Source organism: Anguilla rostrata, chromosome 10 (genome assembly GCF_018555375.3).
Source record: "Anguilla rostrata isolate EN2019 chromosome 10, ASM1855537v3, whole genome shotgun sequence".
Classification (NCBI taxonomy): Eukaryota; Metazoa; Chordata; class Actinopteri; order Anguilliformes; family Anguillidae; genus Anguilla; species Anguilla rostrata.
Genome location: NC_057942.1, coordinates 34,059,322 through 34,081,979, shown reverse-complemented (window position 1 = coordinate 34,081,979; position 22,658 = coordinate 34,059,322). Strand labels below are relative to the sequence as shown.

Genomic DNA, 22,658 nt, shown 5'->3' with positions numbered 1-22,658 from the left:
CCCTGTATCTTAAAAAGAGAGGAAAAAAAGAAATTATATTTGTTAGATGAATTTGAACTTACGTAACGTTGACTCAATGTGTGTGCCAGTACAGACGGTGGCCACCCAGCCAAAATAAACTGGTTTGCTGGAGAAAATAGCTGAGGGACCAGGTGGGAGTGGGTGGCAGAGAGGATTAGTCTTCTGGGCTGTGAGGATGGCCATTTGTACTGGGGAGCTCCATAACCACACGTTCTGTATGCAACAGGGAAGAGGCAGATCATGTACAGTAAAGAACGACCATAGGAAAGCAAGCACAATCTGCTGTGCACTTCTGATTTACTGTAACTGTCTGCTGTTGTACCATTTAGAATGTCTTAAATTCAGATATCCGTTAATTTCATTTTGTATATATTTCACCCCTTCAGGTGTAAGATCACAGATATGATTGGAATGTTCTTAAGTGAGCATTCTAATGCTGATGAAGCAATCACTACTGATTGTTACAGCAATGGAGTTCTAGAATGCTGATGTGGAATTTTGAAAAAAAACATTCCAAAAAAACTAGGCTAGTCTTCAAAGGGTTAAAACTTGTTTTCCCAGTCAGTATAAGGCCTTAAACAGGGTTGAACCAGTGGGCTTCTGTTATGTCTTAAAAGGAATGGTGAAATCTTAGGATTACATTTAAAGTTCTATAACTGTGTAATACACTCTAGAGCCAAAATAGACCAACATTCCCACATTCAGTGAAGTGGTGGAGACTTATTATCCCAACCAGGAAGTAGCACTCACGCTGTGTAGTTCCCAATGGGCTGTAAAATAACAGTGGTAGTCCCCCAGGTATATCTGGGAAGGCAGCAGAAGTGCCGCGTTTAACGTAAATTCATGGGCTGCAGGGCTGCGTGCATCTCTCAGTCTCCATACTGAACTTGCTCACACCCGAGCAAAAATTGTCTCGCGAAACACACGTGAGAAAAGTTCTATCGCAAACGGGAAACAAGCCGGTAAATCGCCGGCTCGGGATTTTTTTTTTTTTCTTTCTGCCGCCTCGAGAGAAGTAACGTGCCAACATGAATGTTGATTGGAATGAGCTGGCTGTCATCTCTCCTTACCAAATCTGGCCATGGCACTTAAAGGTTGTGCAGAAACTGTGGGGGAGGATCGCAGCTGCAGCATTCGTCTGTGGGTGAGGAGAAGCAGCACCGCTCCTTATGCTCAGACGCCTCAGAAGTGCTGAGGTTGGTCCAGAAAAGGCGATCTCCATCACTTCCCGCCCGCAAATTGCTTTGGAAAAAGTAGAATTCGGACATTAGCACATGCGTAGGCACTGCGTTTCGTACTCCTAAGGCACCGGGTCAATTTACATTGGCTTATCCCTGCTAATAATCCTGTTTCTTTCCTTGTTTCTTTATTTATACGAGTACAGATTGTGGCCTGGATTCGATCAATATTTGACCTTAACTCTGACTTAAAAATAGAGGCAAATGTTTTTCTTAAACATGGTTTTGTGGGTTCATTTAGAGTGATCATTGAACTTTCCAAATGGTGTTTGTGCAGACAAACGAACACGTGCATTTATATTTAAGTCAATATTAAACTTAAATAATCACAACAGAACAAATGCCGATTTAATCCAGGCTACAGTTTTCTGCAGGACATTCTAAATGGAGTCAAATCAAAATAATTTTATTTGTTTTGTGCTTTTTACAGAAAACTGTTATGAAGATGCCTTACAATGTGGCGGTAGAGAGCAAAAACGTAGCAAACATTAATGGCAGGGACTTGATATGTGCACTTATCAAATGAACACACAAACAAATACAAAAAATTCATAAATACGTTCATTAGCAGAGGCAAAGCAATGTTAGTTGTCAGTGTGAAAGTACAAACTAAAGGACAAATGTTGATTGAAGGCAAGCCTGTTGGATTGGTTGAGGAAAAAAAAAAGTCTTCTGCCATAAATGAGAAAGCAACTGGCTTTAGAAGCGTTTGATGTCGTTCTACATAGGAAGGGCTGATCAGCCGTTACACTGAAAAAAAGAGGTGATGTAATGAGTCATTTTCTGCCCTGTTATGGTGTTATGAAAGGCACATTCTTAGGCCCACAGCTCTCTGCTCTACCCGACAGCTGCATTTCATCATGCTTCATTGCATGGGGGCATCTCCTTTTCATTTACTGCAGACAGATAACGGCAACCCAGAAATAGCCACACGAATGTAGCCGAGTTTAACTCAGATATAACTAGGAGTGATACATTCATAGAAAATATTAGCCTCTTGGTCAAGAGAGACAACAAAGAAGAGCCACTGTACAGTCCTTAATATGCATAGTTATTAAAATAATGTATAATGGTATTACGTTTCCAAGCCTGATCATGGCACAACATGCCATGGTATGAGACTGAATACAATAAAAATAGAAAAACAGGTTTTCAGTAGTAGCGAGTCACTAAAAATAAATAGACTGTTAGTGGTCACAGTCTTTGGAAAGTTAGCGATCCAGCTAGTATTTTACACAGGCACCCCAGAGCATTTTATAGAAGTGTTTGGAACAAAAATATAACATACGACAGGAAGTGCCTCTGTGTCGGCATGAATCATACCATGACAGCTCGCATCCTGACAGTTTTTCAATTAATCACATCCTTCCTTTCCAGGAGAGGCCCACCTCACTTTAGTCCTCTTCTATAATTAGATCAGTCAAATATACAGTCTGTGGCACATACCCTCTATGGCTTTTTTACATGTGGTTAAATGCCTGTGCTTATGGTTGCGTTTCATTACATGGCAATATGAGCATTTACAAGACGCTTTTTTCCAGAGCGACTTGCACATCTTTTGTATTTTTGACATGTGATCCATTTATACAGCTGGGCAAGGGCACAACAACAGTCTCCTACTTTGGAATCAAACCTGCAAATTTTAGGTTACAAGACTAGTTAATTAAACTGTATACTACACTACCAAACTACATTTCAAAATGGGGGACATGGTACCCAGGTTCTTTGTATCATTAATGCTACATTTCCTGTATGTATCCAATGATCCAGTCACTTGTACAACATCTTATCCATGGGTGAATTATTGGGTCCAATGTCTCAGGTCCTAGGGAGGCACAAATGAAAAGAGTAGTATTAAAGAGTTAACATTCTCCTCAGGATGGTACATTGATGATATGTCACATCTAATAAATAATTTAAGCTAGCACCATTGTGTAATCATATTTATGTATTTTTTGCAGCCCAAGCATGAGAGTGTCCTTCATAGTTTTCTCCACCAAGGCTGAGCTCATGTTGCCCCTCACTGGAGACAGGTATAGTGCAGCTATGAGGGTATTTCCCCTCAGTTTGTTCCTCCTTACTCATTACTTTTTCTTCCTCTAGTCTGGCATATCACTGTAATCCTTATTTTGTTATTTTTCCTTTATTGGTTTTGTAGGTGGCTGTGGGTGGAATTTAAAATCACTGTCTCGGTGCGCTATTCAGTCTCTTGGTCTCAGACTTAGTGTCACAAAGCTCACCGTTTAAAGCCGCCCCAAACCCGGCCAACCTTTGAAGACTAGATAGGGTCTAGTTAGTTGCTTTGGGTTGGGCATTTAGGGACCAGAGTTAATCGCCTATTTGCAATAGCCTTTCCCATAAGCCATTTCGCTTTCATTTCACTTTACCTTAATTTCATGTTTCGGTCTGACCTGGGCCTGGCTGTAACACATTCTCTATCACTTCTGGAGAGCACAGAGTGTATCCTCAGAAACTTGCGCAGCCGGCTGCAGCTGCTTTTCATGCTGCAGTCCGGCAGTGGAGCTGCGCAGGCAACGCGCTGGAGGACTGCGTTAATTGCGCGGCTAGCAGCAGCAGGCCGCAGCCACCTGGATGACTCAAGGACCTGCTCTTGCACACTGAGACGGGGACTACCCTCCCGCATGAAACCCCTCCCTCCCTAAGCAGCATCACTGCCGGGTATGCTCCACCCTGCAGGGTTGCCAGATGCAGTTGCTCCTGGCTCATCCGGTTTTAATTCTGGAAGGTGGGGTGCACCACTGCACTGGAAATGAGTGCTCTAATTGGACCCAGCACCTGATGGCCTTGGGAAGGGTTGTGCATTTCTGTAATGTAAATGTGTTAACTTTAACTGGAGTAACCATGAGATACACAGAAGCAGTGTGTTCTGTTCATTTATTTGTTCACAATTGGTAAAAAGTACAGACATACTCAAGCTATTTGGCAGTTTGCACACAGATGCGAAATGCATCAACCGCTTGCTAGTTTAATCACAGCTATTTGTCTTTGGCTTTTAACTTTGTTTAACGGATAAAATTGTTTTCAGCGACAAAATTCAAGAGGGTTTACGGCGGCTGAGTGAAGTGAAGCCGGCAGGTGAGACGTACATGCACGAAGGATTTAAAAAGGTAGGCGATCGCAGCGAGCAGAATTGTTTCTCATTGTGCTGTAGTTATAAAAGCAGAATCGTGCCTTAGCTGGGTTTTCAATGGAAGGCAAAATCCAAGAAACCCGTTACAGACCCTGCTAGAAAATGAATGGAAATAATTTGACTGAGCACTGCAATTGCTGCAATGGTCACTTACTTTATGAGCACTCAAAGTAAAGATATCGATTAGCCTTCCTGATGTACTATATCATACATAAATAATGTGAAATTGATTTATATGTACACGTTAGTGAATGTTTTATTTTGCAGGAATGATACATTAAATGCATTTCACAGAAGCAACAATAAAATCAGCTTTACTGGTACAACATTGGGAATAGATTTTTGTAAAAATGAAGATATGCATTCTGTACAATGAAATAATGAAATTATGATTACTGTGTTTGACTCTAGTCCCACCTGTGTTCTTCCTGTTGTAAGCTCTTCTGTATTGTTTTATTGTCGTGACAAAAAGGTAAAGATCACATGATTGTGTTCTTATATCTTATGAGTCAGATAAGAGTATAGTTGGTCAGGTAAACATTCCTGTGTAATCCTGTATCCTAGCAGTAAATAGACCCTAGAACACCCTTACGAAAAAATCAGGTGTTCAAAAACAACGTGTCCAAAAATCATGTGTCTACTGTAAAACCACATGTGAACACCCAACATGTGAAGAGTACACACTGTAAAAATAATCCCACTTATTAGATGAGAGCGTGAAAAGGTAACCTATGTCACATGGTTTGTTTTCAGGTGAAAAGTGTAGTTCACAAAAAAAATCGATCACGTGAAAATGTGGAATTTCACATGATTTCATGTCACATGTTTTATTTTGCAATTGGAAATTTTCATTCATATGTGAAAATATGAATGAAAATGTGTTCAGATTTTTTCATAAAGGGCAATCGGTACATGCCCTTAACTTTCTCAGAAAAAGAAATGCCAGTGTTAACATTCTCTTTCAAAAACAGCATTTTTATCTTCACCAACACACTCGACAACTCGGTTGGTGAAGATAAGAATTCTAAAAGTTAAAATCAAAGGGATTGTCTCATTTAAATTAAATAAATTGCACAACCCCCCTCCCCCAATGTGTTGGCACTTAGGCTTCGGAGCAAATGAAGGCGCAGACCACAAAGTCCTCAAGCATTATTATTGCCTTGACTGATGGAAAGCTTGAGCCTTACCTATTCAAGCTCACGGTAGACGAGGTAAGATGACCCTTGTGTGAATATGTCCACCGTCTTTGTGTGTCTATGGGACATGCAGGTTCCCCAAAATGTACCTGGTCAAACCAGAACAATGTATAGAAATACATCCATAAATATGCTACAGCCTGGGTTAGCGTCAACCCTCGTGCTTTAACTGACAGAGAAATGTGGTTGCACTTTTTTATTGGAAAAAACACATTCGTTCAGTAAATCTTGTGATCACACTTGCTAAAAAGTGTCCATGAACGAGAAAGCTAAATCTTAATTGCGAGCATTTCATTGCGAGTAAAACATAGAGGTTGATACACATTCCGATATTCTGTGTTGTTTTCTTCACCGTTGATCATTTTTAATGACAGCCCACTGTGCTTTTTTGCACGCATTTGTCTTGAAGGCCAACACTGCGAGACAGTATGGCGCGAGGGTGTACGGTGTCGGAGTGAAGGATTTCGACGAGGCGCAGGTAAGAGGCCGGCCTGGCTTTCTCGTCCAGTTTCCCAAGCTTTTTTTTTTTCCTGGTCAAAATGTTCCTCAGAGCCGTTGAGTCCATTTGCTATGTTTTTATAAAAAATACAGCTCCAAGGCTTAAATGACTCAGCTTCCTGTTCCTTGTTGCATAAGGATATGATCAAAGCCGAATAATTCCGTACCAAAGCTGGCATTATAAACACGAGAGAACTTCATTCTCAAAACGTGTTTTTTTTGTGATTAATTATATATTTTTTTGGTGCTTCAGACTTTTTTTTGTTGGTTTGTTTTCTTTTCTGTTTGGTCACTGCTGTCTTCGTGCTTTCCGACAGCTCGCCGATGTTGCTGACACAAAAGAGCAAGTATTCCCCGTTAAAGGCGGGTTTCAAGCTCTCAAAGGAATCGTCAATTCGGTGAGTTCAATGCCTCTTTTGTGGATACGCTTGTGTTAACGACTTTGGCACTGACAAAGAGTCAAGTGAATTTGAGGAGACCACTTCAGTAAGACTACTTCATTAACATATTTTAGGCAAAACATCTGCATTTATTTATTTATCATTTTTTATATGCATATACAGTATGCCCTTTCCTGGTAAAAGAATCCAGTCATTTCTGTATAATCGTTTGCATAAATGAATCTTCCCAAGGAGCTTTAATTTTTTCATCCAACTGATCTTGGATGTGCTGTAAGAAAAAAAAGAATCCTCTTCACACAACAGATGTCAAGAATTACGCCTGGACATCGTTCAGTGTGCTCGACTTTCGCCTCATGCTTTCTGAAGACCGCCCCTCAAAGTCTATATGACATCAGCGAGTACACTATTCCAAGGGGTTACAAGCAAACCTGGTCATATTGTATGGTTTTTATAAATACATTAAGCTATGGCTGCGTACATTTTTGTCCTCGTAGAGGCTTAAGCCTGTCGGAATTGTATCCCCGCTTCTGCGCAGTGAATGTGGAAGAGGCGATGATTAATTGATGTATATAATGTGTACGTTATATTTTTAGTTTCTAATTAAACTTGGGTCTGTGGCATTATTGTTTTTTATAATTTATGTGGAGAGCACTCATATCCTCAGACATATGGCCCACATATTTCAGCGTGGACAACCGCAAAATGGTTGCTTCTGAAACCCGTTATGACCTCATGAATTACTTGTTATGAGGTCGGCCTGTCATTGTGACGGGTGAATTTCTGAATTAGTTTTTTGCTATTCATACACAGGCATGGGTGGCATACTGTAAAAGCCTCCAGTATATTCATTTCCAATTCACATATTTCTTCACTGTTATGCTACCTACAGTACAGTATCTTCCTCGGAGTGTTGAGGGGGAAGTTGTCAGATTAGTTTTGAATGCCCTAGCTTTGGCAAGTGTCCTTAAGTTACACTTTTTCTCCCATCCCACACTGGAATTAATTTGCATTAATTACAGTGTGACTTGCAGGGTGATAATCCTTTGCTGCATTGATCAGTTAATTTTTTTTAGTTTAATTCACCTGTCATATATCACTGTTCTATAAAATGTGGTTGCTATAATCCCGTAAATCACAGTTCCTCTCCTGTTTTACTTCATATTGAATCGGCCCTGTGCTGAAAAAAGGCATGGAAGACTAAGCAAATAAATAAAGAAATCAAGGACTTGGCTTGAAGAGAGGACAATATTTAGCCACTGCCCACAATAAAATGAGTGGTCAGTCGGTCGCAAACTGTCAAATCGCCATCTTGACAGATATGTGGAGCGATCGGGGGGTTAAGTTCTCTGTCACCATATTTATGCAGGACTGCTGGAGCGGCCTCTTCCTACGTAAAATGGCTGCCAATGTGCATCTGATACTTTCCATTCCCTGAACTCCTTTAACAGTCCTCTGCCAGGAGCAGTTTGTGAACTGTAATGCTCATTGCATTTGTCCGGCCTTCAGGAAGCTGGAGAATTCTCTTTCATATTTTGTTGTTATTTGTTATATGTTTTTCATATTTTCATATTTTTGTCCTTCAGAAGATCTTTCATGAATGCATTGAAGGTAGAAAATATATAAATACCTTTCCTGTTGCCTGGATGTAGCTACATCAGAACAGGACATTGGTTATTGCTCAATATTGTTTCCATAGAGGCTAAAAAGGGTTTGGTGTTTTGATGAAGGACCATCACGTGAACCTGGAAATTTAATCATAATTCCTTAGGAAAAGGCAGGCTGCAACTGAGACATTTTTCTGCTGTGTGTTGTGTTAGGATGTTGGTGGAAATATACTACACTATGTGTTTTCTTTTGTCATTTTTCAGTCTTAAATGGCAACAGATGTAGATGTAACCACTTGAAGAGTAGGATGTTTGGAATGTTGTTTCAAAATTCTAAGTAAGTGTTCTACAACTCCATTGCTCTCAGTTACCAGTAGTGATTGTTACATCCACTTTAGAATGTTCAGATAGGAACACTCTAATCACATATTTGTGATCTTACACCTTTTAAAGGGTTAAACATGGATACAACCCCTGAAAGCAAGCCTGTGTGCTCTGCAGAAGTGAGAGTCGGACGCAGTTTTTGTTATTCAGTTGTGAGAGGAATCCGGGGCATTCTCTAGTGATTAGTAATTCTGGACACAGGAACAGTTGGCGCTGCGTTTCTCCGTGGTCGGATTTCTCGGATTTCAGATCATCTGTGCAATTCTTGACACTCAATTCCGAGTGATTTAAGGGCAAACATTGCACACGTGTGTGTGCCAGGATTTTGTTTTTTAGCCAGGTTTTTGTTTGCTTTATTTACATGCCTTTAGTTTTCGAAAATATCGGGACCACTCCCAAGCACTTTAGGCTTATGTTGTTGTATTACAATCCTTTATGAATAGTGCTTTGTTTAATGTTTTACGATTGCAGTACATAGAGTACTTTTTGTTGTTTTTAGGTTTTAAAAAGTGAGTAATGAAACTTACTAAGGTATTACAGTGTGGCATTGTTTGACTCTTAATGGACATTTTTATTTTATTTTTTAATTAGCTTTCTTACATTTAATAATTTACTTTCTAATCATTGCTGCCTTGTTTTTGGCTTAGCAGCACATTGTGAGAAAACTTGGTTTTAAAACCCAAACAAAAGGCCTCAACAATCCTTAAAAAGGAGTATATTACACCCATATAACCCTAGAGGCCGTACCATATAGAGTCCGTACTGGTCAATCTGTGGTGTTAGGTGTGTTTACAATGCATTGATGTTTCAATTTTATTTTTCCACCTGCATTTTGTAAAACATGCCCCTGTGAACAGCCCAAATGCCATATATGCTCGTTTTCAAGCGATTTTGTACAGATATTTACATAGCTTCGCCGTTTCTGGATTTATCTGATAATAGAAGATAGTCCTTGTGTGTGGTTGTGGATCGCAAGGGCCTGTTTATATGATAATGGCGGCTTGGAGACTTTAATAGACTTGGAGAGTGTAATAGACTTGTATAATTTCCCCATAAAGATGGATATAGTTTCCCACCCGCTTCCTTCCAATGAAATCATTATTTTTTTTTCTTTTGCTGGCTGAGTGACAAGTAGTGCTTAGATGTAACAAATATTGCAGGTACCTTAGTTGTAGCATCCTAATAAATGTTTGAAAGGGACAAGACAGATGTATGATGCATTCGTTATGATACTGAATGACGTGCCGATACCATTTTGTTTTTGAACAGATTTTAAAGCAGTCCTGCACTGAGATTTTAAGCGTGGAACCCTCCAGCATTTGCGTGAACGGTAAGCGGGGAGGGGGGGGTCACACTGCATGTCCTGTATCGATGAGGTTTTTTCTACTGATTGACACAATTAAATTGTACCTTGCGCCCATTTTCTCGACCCTCCTTCAGAGTCTTTCGACATTGTGCTGAGAGGAAACGGGTTCACTCTGGGAAGGAGCGCGGAAGGAATCGTCTGCAGCTTCATCCTCGATCAGCAGACCTACAGTAAGTGTCGCGGAGGAGTGTCATTGCGCCCGTTCGGCGTAAGGAAACGCCCCCTGGTTTACATCGACCACTTTGGACGCAGTGACCCGCCGTGGTTGGCTGTGGACCCACCTGGCAGTCCACAACGATGAGGCCGTTTCTCTCTTCCCTCCTCTTAGACACAGCAGTTATCTGCCACAAAAAAAATTAAAGGAAGTAGCAGCTGCAGACTTCAAATATTTCCACAACCTCGATGATACTTAAGGTACAAGGCTTTGAATCAGCTGCTGCGGGGTAGTTTTTGTTCCAGATCCTTGCACCATAAACCAAGAAAAGCAGTTTCTTTTCAAACAGAGTGGAGGCTCATATGAAGAAAGGACGAAGCTGCTAACAGATTTATTTCTGCTGGTCATGTTCAGTGCTGGCATGTGTTTCTTTTCCTTTTAAGACACCAGAAGCAACTGTCCTTGCTGGACCTCAGAGAAGCAGGGCACTTCGAGATTGTTTTCAGGCATACTGATGCCTCTAAAATAATTCTACACAGATGGGAAGCACATGGTTCTGTCCTGCCTTCCAACTTGTAGAATCCCATAGTTTTCATAGAAGGCTTTAAAATAAAATAATAAAACCATTCCCGGTGCTGCTTTTGATGACATATAGTGAAATCCTCTGGCCCCATGTTGGACTGTAATGAAAATGCTGGTGGTCACACCAAGTTGATCATTTTCTGGAATGTATTTCAAAATTGTGATTGTTTAGATCGTCTGCACGTGTTACTGTAGAGGACCCATGCTTGCGGCTGTACAGTACGTTACACGCATCTGGAAACAGGTTTAGTGCAGACAAACAGCACACTCAAACTTTTTTATTTTATTTTTTATTTGCCAGGCCAGAAGCCGACCGTGGTGAAACACAACTACCTGCTCTGCCCGGCGCCGGTGCTGCAGGAAGTGGGAAAGTAAGTAAGTGGCCGCGGAGAGCTTTCGCGGCACCGTCGTAAAGATCCGGGCGCGGTGGCGGGACTCTGTGAGGGTCTGTTAGGGGGCAGCGGTTTTTAGCAGTCCCCGCTTCACGGTCTGGTTTGAGTTTCCCGTGGCTGCCACGTGTCCTGGCTCCCTTTAATAGCGCGGCGGCGTGCGTAAAAGCTAAAAGCCGGACGAGGACCCGCCGAAGGTTTCCGCACCGCGTGCGCGAGCCTCCTCAGAAAAGTGACAGCTTTTAGCTGCCATATGCTCTGTAAGGCTAAGCTTGCAAAGCAGTGTTATGTAGAGAGGAGTGTCTATACTGCACGATGGGAAAAGCGAAAACATAGAAGCAATTTCATGAGGTAGCTGTTCTATGAACTGGGCCTGTTTGCTTGGCACAGTGCCTTGACCTTAAAAATCCCTGCCAACACTAGAATAACACTGAGAATGACCCACTTAAAGTTCCTGGTTCTGGAAGCAGAGACTCTTTAGCGTTTGCTGGGATGTAAACTTGGGGGCAAGCTTGGGTTGCCCTACTTTCTAACCATTTGGAGTGTAAGATCATAAATGTGTGATTAGAATGTTGCTAGCAATTGAGTTCTAGAACACCGACTTAAAATTTTGTAAAAACATTCCAAAAAACCTACTCTTCAAAGGCTTAAAGTTATATCTGGAGATAATAATTCAAGGGTGCTCAGGGGAACAGTTATTTAATGCATTATGTATATGTTGATATAATTCACACTACTGATACTTAAATGACTGGAATAGCGTAAATGGTAGTGGTTTCTACCCGTTTTCATCATGTTCATCCAGTGATGAAACTGCAAGCAGACTTGACAGTAATCAAAGGTGAATACAGTGACAGGTTCTCATGTTTTTATTTTGTTATTTTCTTGTGTTAAATAATCATACGTAAGTCCAGTTATTAGCTCGGTCCTGCAGTGCTACGTAATGTATGTTACTCGGCGGATTGTGTTCAGGGGTTTAATGACTGTGTACAGTGTACAGTAGACGCGCGCTACGTGACGCAGAGGCGGGGTGAGCTCGTCTCCGCGGCGACCGTTCCGAGCGCTCGCTTAATTAACTCTTGGCTGGCGACGGCGACCCATTAAGTAGTTAGCTGGTATAAGCAGAGAATAAACACATCTGGTGGAGGGTTTTAAAGGGATGCGTGGCAGATGCGGCGATTCCCTGTCCTGCGGTCCCGTCTAAATAATTCACCGCGCGCCGACGGTCCACGCGCACGCACCACCTGCGTAGCGTCTGAGCAGACGAGGGCTTCGTCTCGGGCCATCTGGCCGCTTCTGCACCACCGCCGCCGCCGTATTCCGTCCGCACGACTGTGGAGAGCGCGGAAGCCCGCTCCCCACACCGATTTCCTGAGTGTCGACGACGGGATGCTCTGTTGTCCGTTGCCGCCCGGCTCTCGCCTTCAGTCCGCATTTCGAAGGCGTTTGCGCTTCGTCCGTAGCCGTTGTGTTTCGGGGAAGAGTTTGTAGGCGTTCTCGCGATAGGGTGGGGGTCGTGGGGGGGTGGGGGCAGCACTGCGCATACATTCTGGAGCCGGGGGAACCCGGTCGGACCGGCGATGTAGCGCGCTCGTCACCGGGCCTCGTCTGGCGTGACATCTGCCGCGTCAGTTAAGGGCGGCGGCATCTGTCAACCGTTAGTGACCCCCCCACCCCCAGCCACCCCCTCCCCCCACCCCGGCCTCCCGCACCGGCGGTTGTAAAGGTTAAGTGCCTCTGCTCCATCGCCACCTTTCCCTCACCTCCAGGTTTTCACAGTAACGGTGGGCTGAGCCTGCAGCCTCATCAATAATCAATCTCACCCATAGAAGCTCGGGGTCCTCCATCGCCTAGCGACGCACGTGGACGTGTGAAGGTAACGCGTGAATGCGGTCGCTCACACCGTTGGTCGTCCACCATTGTGGCTCAACCTCTGCACCTTTTCTCAGATACCCATGTTGTACGTCTACAGTTCGATTGAACTTATCAAAGACTAACAGGAAGAACAACTTGATAGCTGAACGGCGTGCGGTTGCTCAGTGAGAAGATGAGTCTGGGATTAAAAATGAAACGGTTTATAGTCTGCATTCTTTGCCTTTGACTTTCCTTTGGATAACCAGCTTAAAGAAGAGATCAAACGGGCTTCCAGGTATTCTCCTCCTTTCTTTCTTTCTCAGTTGCCGTTCGGCACTTGTCACGGTTTGATCTCCTTATTCTTGGCCTTTGATGCCTGTACAGCATCTTCACATTCGAAAGAGCTTGTAATGACTCCATGCTTATGTTGGAAAAACTGAATTATTCAGACCTTTCATTTTCATCTCCTACAAAGCAAATACGCACAAGGAGATATAGGGACTCATTTAATCCAGCAGTCGAAAGGTTTTATAATCATAATTTAATTATGGTTGCTGTGTTGATTTGTCATGTTTATGTATCTGTTATGGCATGGAAACAGCAGACAAATGAATATCCCTAATTGGGACAATGAAGTATCACTTGACTTGAAGTTACAGTACAATAGGTTGACATTTTAAGTGGCCATAAATTGACATGCCTTTATAATTATTATTGTTCATATCTGGCCCCGTGACATAGATGTCAGTACTGTTTCCCATATACGCTTGGCTGTGGTCTCTGTCTCTTGGCCCCCATAAAGGCAACCTTTGGTCCACAAACTGGATGTTGTTGTCTTATTCTCTCAGCGCTCATATTTCATAAATGGTAATTACTGTGTATATTTAGGAGCTGGCTGAGAGGCGATTATCCTCGCCTCATTAAATGGCGTGTGCCTGTTTACCTTGGCCTACTGTTTGACCTGGCCTCAAAGACCTGGATTTATGTTTGTTGTGTCTGTGTGGGGCTGTATATTTAGTAAAGTCATGATTCAAGCATAGGACAATGGCATACAACAGCCGTGAAGACAGAACGCCCTTCACAGTTTAAGAGAGCTAGCTATGTAACTTCATGGAGCAGCACTGAAAATGTGTGAGACCATGTGTGAGACTTTGTGCTCCACCTGTTTGCATTTTAGTATATATGCTCTAGACCAAGTTTGTCTGATGGCATACCTGCTACTGCCCCATTGTCTGTAATGGGGCTTGGAGCATCAGAAATGCCCAATGATGTCTCAAAGCAAAGAGAGTATTTGATACAAGTCGCTTGGCAGGTCCCAGCGTTCTCTCTGTCTAAAATCCCTCCTTTAGTGACCGTTTGCCCACCATAGTCATCCATTGGTGATGTCAGATTAATTAGGCTCTCCCTTCGTCTATTCAAGAGAATTGCTTGGGTGACATTCAGGAAATTGTAAAGGCTTTCTGCAGATGGTGAGTCAGGCAGCCCAGGGTACTGGGTATACATACATTTGTGTTTTATGAGCTTTTTGACCATTTACGTCTGCAAGAAGCCGCGAGGGCGTCTGTTCATTTTGCAACGTATTAATGTATTATGGTTATTGAACAAGGAAGTGGTGATGAATGTTTATCAGATCTCATTACAATGCTGTTATTTTTTTCTGCGGCTCTTCCCATGGCAAACAGGTTACAGAGCGGTGCATGCTGGGAAGGGAGAGATAAGCACAGTGCAACGGCACAAATTGTTTTTTTTTTATTGCAAAGATGGCTCTTGAACAAACAAAAGAAAAAAAAAAAAACAAAACAAAAACTACCTTCAGTTCTTTTGCCATGCCAATTTATTGTGTTGCTAGTCCCCGAGCGAATTAAAAATGAGCTTTAGCAGTTTTTAATTTATCAGGAAGCAAAGGACAAATGGCGTAGTTTCCAGTCTCTACTTGACCCTCTTGGGAGCAGAGGGGCCCACGGCAACGCCTGGGGCAAAAAGCAAAGCAAAGCTACCTCCCTGGTTATTATTCCGGAATAATCCTTCTCAGAGCACTCCTGCACAGTACCACAGTCAGACAATAGACCAGTCTTTTATACATATTTCCTATTTTTTACATCTTTTTTTTTTTGGAGTGGGGTGGGGGTGGGGGTGGGTTTGAGGGCATTGAAGTGTTCTATTTCCTGGTCTTCGACTCTCATTAAACCTGAGGTAATTGGATTCCCTATAATTGACATATGGAAATTGCTGTGCCGTTCATCATTAGTGCTTTAATTGCACCCATTTTGGTTCCCTCCTTGATAAATAAGTCATATGTATCTTCTCTGTCTTGTTGTCATACGTTAAAAGCGTGTCCTTTTTAAGTGGCAATAGTAAAAGAATTTTAAGCTCATCGAGATATTTGTCTATAAAGACCCCAAACAGTGTTCTGTCTTGGATTTGGTCTATAAAATAATACATTGACTTGGTTGGTTAATAGAGGGAACATTTATTTTTTATTTCTTAGCTACAGTGAGTGTATGACACCTGGCATTTAACGTCAGTCAATATCAACGCTGTTCCTTTTCTCTTGCTCGATAGATCTATAGATGTGCTGATCAGCTTGAACAACGGCAAGTCCTTCATCTCGAGCGCTTTCACCATCACTGCTACCACATGCGTAAGTATGAAAATGAATTCAGCTCCTTTAGATCTGAAAGGTCACCTTTAACGTCATGCTTTAGCATGTTTAGCACACGGGGTTAAACATGTGAGAGAATACCTTTCGTTGATCACTTGGGTAAGAATAGACAACGTCACAGGACATTAATGACTGTTGAGCATTGCTGTTGTCAGTCACTAGGGATATTGTAAATAGCTTCAATAAAGGCCGTTACCTCGCCCTTGTCTTAGCAAAACACTTTTTTAGTGCTGCTTGTTGGAGCTTCCAGTGTCTCCCCAGTGGAAAGACTAGATTTGGAGAAGATGCACTATGCTAACCTCACAGATTCATCCTAACTAAGGAAAGATTGGATTTTGGTCTGATGAATTTTGCTAGCTTGGTACGCCAATTCATGTGCAGCTGTTTGGAGAGAATGGACAGGCACTAATCTGCAGTAATACACCAGTTATCTTCATTCCTGGTCCTGGTGGACTGCAGGGTCTGCTGGTTTTTGTTGTTCCTCCACAATTAATTGATCAGTTAAAGCAGTCGATTACACAGTTAACTCACCTCACCTGGTTTCTTGGGTCTGAATCGGTTGCTGATATTGAGGCATAAACAGACCCTGTGTCCTGCCAGGACCAGAAATGAAGTCCACTCAACGAGACTAGGCCAGGCTAGGCATGACTTTGACATGTGGCCTTTTTCAGTCTAACGGGGTGGCTGTGACAATTGTGTTCCTGGTGCTGCTCCTGTTGCTGCTCCTGGCCCTCATGTGGTGGTTCTGGCCTCTCTGCTGCACCGTGGTGAGTTTTTCTCTCAGGAAAATAAGGTTGCTCTTTCTTCATCCCAACACCTTGTTATGTCACTTCTCGCAAGAGCATTTGGCAATCTCCGTATGTCCTACCGGATTACCGTTTCAGCATCCGGGAACAATGATGTCAACCTTTGTGTCAGTTGGTAGGCTTCCTTTTAAGGATGAACGTAATAACATGCCTGTACAGAGTCCTTGCCTGGTCATTTTTCAAAGCGTTTTATAAAGATAGGTTGATTCCCACATCTATGAAGCTAATATATTTAGCTAATATTGCTGACACAAGTGATGGTTTGAATGTTCACCGCTTACTCATTCTTGAGGTAAAATTGGTAGTGTTTCTGTTTTTTTTTTTCTTGGGAGCACCATTGTACAGATGCAACATCTTATAGGTACATCTCACATGACTCTTAGACCTGTGATATTTGTGCTCTTCACACATCTACATTCTGAGTTGTGTGAAGAGCACAAAGAGGAAGTGAGGGTTTGAAACAGGATGTTGAGCCTCTTCACATCACGCCAAGCTTCTATTTACGATTCAATTGTTTCCTATAACCTCTTAGGAAACATTTGTTGAGCCGCCTGCTTCACATTGCTAAGAAACACTTGCATCCAATTTCCTGGCAAGAAAATAATTAGCACTGAGACAACGAAGCTAGAAGACACAAAGAATATATTTAACCATCAATAAATTACAGCACCTTTAATTGTTATTTCTGCAGATTACTGTTGTAACAAAGTGATTGGAAAGAAGTATGGAAACAAAGCAGTGTTGCAATCAGAAAAAAAAAATCATTAAAAAGAACAAGACAATTTCACTATAATTTCACAATAATTTCACTGAAGAACAGTGAAGAACAGCAAGTTTACTTTGCTTGGAATGTAGTAATATATACAGGATATAGCTGTCCAATATCAACTGTGCAGTTCGCAGTAACTCCATGCTTCCTGCCTGTGCAGATGCAGTTTCTTCACCTATTCCAAAATAAACCTCCTATCTGGTGGGGTTTTTTTTTGGTCTGAAACTCATCTGTTGTCCTTACTGGTGATGCGTGAATATTTACCGGACGGCGGCTGAGACGCGTCGAAGGCTGCGACCCTAACGGACGCCGCCGACAACGTGCCTCTTTCGCTCGGCCGCCGAGGCCGCGGTGACGGCTGCGGACGGGCCTGCCAGAACCGCCGCGGCGTTCGACCGCGACGGGCCCGAGCCTGGCGAGCGTCGCCGTGGCGGGAGCAGAACAACGCAATACGCTTCTCTTTGAGAACCAGGTGGGACCCCGGCCAGGACGGGACCAGAGCATATTTTGGAAAACCAACAAAAGCATTAAAATGTAAACGCCCTGCAGCGTCTCTGGATGCGGCCGTGTTTGCCTTGGTGGCGGGGAGGCTGCTTTGGCCCGCCGGGGGACTTGGAGAACAGGAGGACCATGTGTGTGTTGTTAATATTTAAACTAGATGGTGCAATCACAACTCAACTCGGCATACTCCCTCTTTACAGGAAGCGGAGTGTTCGTTTTCAATCATTGTGTGAATCGTCTCTCCCGCTGTGTCCAAAAGTGGTCCATAGGCACTGTCTGTGTCCACCCATACACCGGTGCATGCATGATGCAGTTAGTGCGGTTGCAGAAGGTTTATTTTTTATTTTTTTATTGTCAAAATGTGGAAAATAAATGGGAAAATATTATATATATTTTTTTAAGAGAACCGGTATCATTAATGATGCATTTTGACTCCAGCATAGAAAGTTTAATCTTTTGTACTTTGATGCGACACCAGTTTCAAACCATGTTGTCGAGCCAACCAGTGTTTGCCAGAGACACATTTGGTACGAATTTAGTTCATAATTTTCTCCAACCAATTCATTCTGCAGCTCAGGGACTGAAAAACTGACACGTCGACATTCTCCTGTCCGGCGTTCTAGGAAACCGCGCTTGATTTTGAGCTGGCCTTGAGTTCGCCTGAGCCTCGCATGGGAGTAAATCTTGTGCGCAAAAAAGTCACCGGTGCCAAAAGACACACATTTGAGTAAAATTAGGCCATTTTTGTTCGTACAAGTGGGCTGTCCCACAGAAGGTTCTCGGTGTCATTGAAACTGCTTTACTTTCATTTGCAAATATACTAGCCTCCACTTGTCTGATGTCATATTAAGCTGGCAGCTTGACGCAGCATGGTGTGTTTTGGGGTTGGGGACGGTGAGGGGGGCGGGGGATTGGATTATAAAATCAAATCCAATTGGACAATTACGGAAAGGCCATATGGGAATGGGACCTGCGGTCTCCAGCCCGGCCAGGTCTTGTGTTGATGTGGCGGTCTTTAGCGGCTTGCGCTGCCGTCAGATGGATAAGTACCTTCTGTGATTTTAGTTTTTAATTACTGTGGGCATTTTAACAGCACGGTGTGGGGTGTGTGTGCGTGTGCATGTGTGTGTCTGTCACATCTGTATGCCAGGTACTTCCAAAGCCTCGTTGAGTGTCATTTGGATAATGTTTTATTTATTCCACAATATGTCCCGGAATATAAATCTGTCTCTTAATTACTTAATAAAAGAGGTAATCGTTCAGCGTAAGGTCTGCCTAAAATTATGTTAATCATTGTACCCAAAGCTGACTAATAGATATTACAGGATTTGCCAACAGTTAGCTACAAGTCAAAGAGTAATTAATTAACCCAGAATGATTATTTTCTATTATAATAATGGCAACACTATATTGGCTGTGTAATGGTATCAGTGTTCTTTAAATGTGAGTGAAACAGCTGTTCGGCCTATGATCTGTGATTATTATGTGGCTTTTTTTAAACTAATTTGGTAAATGCATAACCTGTTCTGATAGGGTATCCGTCTTTCATGAATAATGCACTGTGGATCTGCCTCTAATTTTGGAGTGTTCCTCAGGAGAGTGGAGGGATTGAAAGATAGTGACTCATTCGTACCACAGGCAGTTCTGTGGAGAACGTCGAACGCTGCCGTAGTGTAAGCCAGTGGATTAATGTGCTGGGTGCATCCAATCTAGGGTAATTATTCAACCGGTCCTGTCTTCACTTGAAATGAAGAATCACAGCTGTGCTCTCAGAGAATCATGATGTCCCTGTAACGGTTCCAGTGGTAATGGTGCGTTGATCAGGCCCTGGCGTGGTCTGACTTCCCCGTGCCTTGCCGACAGATCACACCTTTCAGGTGTAACATCTGAAATACGTGATTCGAATGTTCTTAAATGAACCTTCTATTGCTGATGTAACGATCACTGCTGGAAACTGAAAGCAATGGAGTTCGGACCTTTCTGGTTTTAAAGTGAACAGCTCATTCTAGTCTGTGTGTGCCAATCTGAAATGGTGAAGGTCTCTCATGTTTAAAGCGCCATGCTGTGCTGTTGACACAAAAGGCACTGATGGGACAGTCTGGCTACTCATCTTAATTTTGTTCCTGACGGGGGGAGAGGTGTGTGTGTGCGTGCGTGCATGCTTGCGTGCCTGTCTTTGACATGTGATTCTGTGTGCGCTTGCACGTGTTTGCATGTATGCACTGTGTGCTTACGTGCGTGTGTGTGCTTGCGCATGTGTGTGTGTGTGTGTGTGCGTGTCTGAGTTTGTGTGTGAGTGTGCTGAGCCTAAGTACTCATCCACCAGACGAGGTCTGGAGCAAAGCCCAAGCCGTCCCTCTGCATCTGATTGAAACTAATTAACTCCTTAGGACTTTATGATTGGGGATCGCTCGGAAGCGCTGAACCTCGTCCAATTAATTAAGAGATAAACGGGCAGCCGCCATCACCCTGAAGACTCCCTGTCAACAAGTTGATTTTGAGCTTTTATTATTACTTACTTTTATTTTTTATTTTTTTACCCGTGCACCGAGAGGCCCCGTGTCGGTTTGCAAATGGCTCCCAGTAATCAGCCATTTGGGGGACCGTTGTCAATTTGCGAAGCAGGCCCCGGCGAGGCCGCGTGGCGGTCGCGGGACGCGGTCGGACCAGCGGCGGGGTCGCGGCGCCCGCTAAGCCGCTCCCCCCACCTCCTCCGTTCTCCGTGCCGGGGGGCCGGCGTGCCTGTCTCCCGCCGCCTTCCGCTGATCGCTTCCGTTCTCTTCCGCTGATCGCTTCTGTTCTCTTCCGTTTCAGGTCATCAAAGACCCTCCTCCACCGCGCCCTCCAGCTCCTGAGCCCGTGAGTACTCTTTTACCGCTTCTTTTCCGAAAAAAAGGCAGCCGGGCCAACGGTTTGCTTAGTACACCTTGAAGGGTGAAAAAATAACACAGAGTTTTAGAACACTGACTTGGAATGTTGAAAAAGAATTCTAAGGGTTATTAACTTTTATTACTCACTTCCTTTAACGTTGATTTGAGCTGTTTCATTGAATAGAAAGGGTCTGATGCACTCTGCCCCTTCCCCTCCCCCCTGAGCTCTCCTGCCTGTTTCCGAGCGCCCTATTCATCTGTCTGTACTTGTTCTCATCAGCTCGGGCGGCCTTGACAAATCACAGTTCAAGAGGCGCTTATAGTCCTCGGCGATGAAACATTCTCGCGCTTCAGTTCCCATTTGCATCACATTTCCGTACTGTAACTTTTAATATTTTTTTTTCCCCCTCCCCCTTGTAATCGGGGAGATCACCGTACGTCTCCCTGTACGTCTTCATCTTCATTGCGAGGGGCGTGCGGTTCCCCGGTGGGTTGTTTTTTTTAAAGGAGATGACGCTCTCTCTCTCTTTGCTGTCTCAATGCCCCGAAGGAGCCGGAGGAAGACCAGCTGCCGAAGAAGAAGTGGCCTACCGTGGACGCGTCCTACTACGGCGGCCGGGGGGCCGGCGGGATCAAGCGCATGGAGGTTAGACGCCCGACCGTCTCCCCTCTCACCGCTCACACGCACCCCGCTAACAGCCCCCGCGCCCTCCTGGGTTTCGCCGTGTTTAAGAGGCTCAGTGGCACCTCCAATATGCCCCGGCCTGGCATTTGCAGAGTTTCACTAGATAATGAGTCACTTCGCCTGATGTTATCTGTTGACCGCAACCGCTGGTGGCTCCTGTTGTGGTTAAAATGGCATTGCTGCCACTCCCTTGAACCTTCTTAGCCCTGCTGAAATGGTGGTGGGGGTAGAGTGAGTTTGAGAGCAGTGGCAGCCATTTTCTTTTGCTGAACAGCCTGAATTGTCTTGCTCAGAGAGCAGACTGAAAGATAGAAGTTCTAGTATTTACGCAGAGGCTCATTGACTAGAAAGAGCTCTGGGTATCCGTGGTGTGACCGACCTGATTTGCCACCAGTCGGGTTCAGGGCCAGAATTGCACACAGTTCAGCTTTGTGTCTCTGGCTAGAACAAAAGAGCTCAGCGGCTTTGTGCCCGCATGGACGTTGAAAGGAACTGCGCTGACGTCTCTGTCTGGACGGCTGAAAGTTTCGCCGTCCGCTGGCGAGTTTTTTTTTCAGATGCAGCGGGGCGCCCCGCTCGCCGTGACGTTGACGGCTTTGACGTGACAGGCCCCCGCCGCCCCGCCACCGCCCCGTCCCGTCCTGGCCGCGGAGTCTGACGGGCTCGAGCCGCGGTTAGCGTGATGGGTTTGAGGGACGCTGCCAGTCTAATGAATTCATCGGGGATGAACTTTCAGGCTGTCAGTCCCTTTGTTCAACCTGCTACGCTGCATTCGCGGCCTCCCCCCCCCCAGCCCCCCCAGGGGGAGCGAAGTTTAAAGAGCAACCTGTTCCCCCTCGCTTTACCGTGCATCCTCTCATAAAAGCCCTCTATTGTCGCTATCGCTAGGAGTCTGAGCTCCCGTGGGGGGGTGGGGGGGTACCTCCAGTGCTTCCCACAAGTGCCTGAATGCAGCCCCCCGACCACCACCCCCTCCTCAGGTGGAGAGCCTTTCTTCTTCCAGTCATCCCCTCTCAGCTCAGTTTCTGAAGGCCCCCTCCCCCTGTCCTCCCCCAGAGGATTATGGGAGCGACTGCTCTTAAGATACACCCGATCGGAAACGCGCTCCGGAGACGGAATGTTTTATGCAGTCTGAATTTTCTGCGGGGATCCAGAGGTGATACGGAAAATCTGTTATGCATTGTAAAGGCTTAACCTACAGCTTGAAGATTGTGTTATTAATTAATCACCTCTCCTATGTATGGGCTGGTGGATTTACCATGGCAACAGATGTGATGAATTTAATTAAAATCGAAGGAGGAGGAAAAAAAAAAAAAAACTCAAGATGCACCAAGATGGTGTGAAATTGTGTGAATTTGTATGTATGTGCAGAATCGCGGTGTGTTTGCATTTGAGATTATGCCAGTTTTCAGCTGTAAAAATCGGCAATGCCTCCAAGTAGCTGCCAGCCACCGGCTGTGACACAGGGACACTTGCCCTCCATGCTGATTGTTCCATTGTTAATTGATTGCATTGCACATACATAGC

At 44.1% G+C, this 22,658-nt stretch overlaps 1 protein-coding gene across 1 annotated transcript in view; it reads left to right on the top strand.

The window, feature by feature from the left end:
• The window catches only part of antxr2a (ANTXR cell adhesion molecule 2a), a 61,890-nt gene that overhangs the window by 3,600 nt on the left and 35,632 nt on the right, over positions 1-22,658 (top strand). Inside the window, exons 3-14 of the mRNA XM_064296656.1 lie at positions 3,221-3,292; positions 4,306-4,387; positions 5,517-5,621; positions 6,016-6,084; positions 6,422-6,502; positions 9,763-9,823; positions 9,934-10,029; positions 10,897-10,966; positions 15,401-15,479; positions 16,172-16,267; positions 20,391-20,435; positions 20,997-21,092. Of these exons, the coding sequence (XP_064152726.1) occupies positions 3,221-3,292; positions 4,306-4,387; positions 5,517-5,621; positions 6,016-6,084; positions 6,422-6,502; positions 9,763-9,823; positions 9,934-10,029; positions 10,897-10,966; positions 15,401-15,479; positions 16,172-16,267; positions 20,391-20,435; positions 20,997-21,092 (952 nt within the window). The remainder of the gene's footprint in view (positions 1-3,220; positions 3,293-4,305; positions 4,388-5,516; positions 5,622-6,015; positions 6,085-6,421; positions 6,503-9,762; positions 9,824-9,933; positions 10,030-10,896; positions 10,967-15,400; positions 15,480-16,171; positions 16,268-20,390; positions 20,436-20,996; positions 21,093-22,658) is intronic.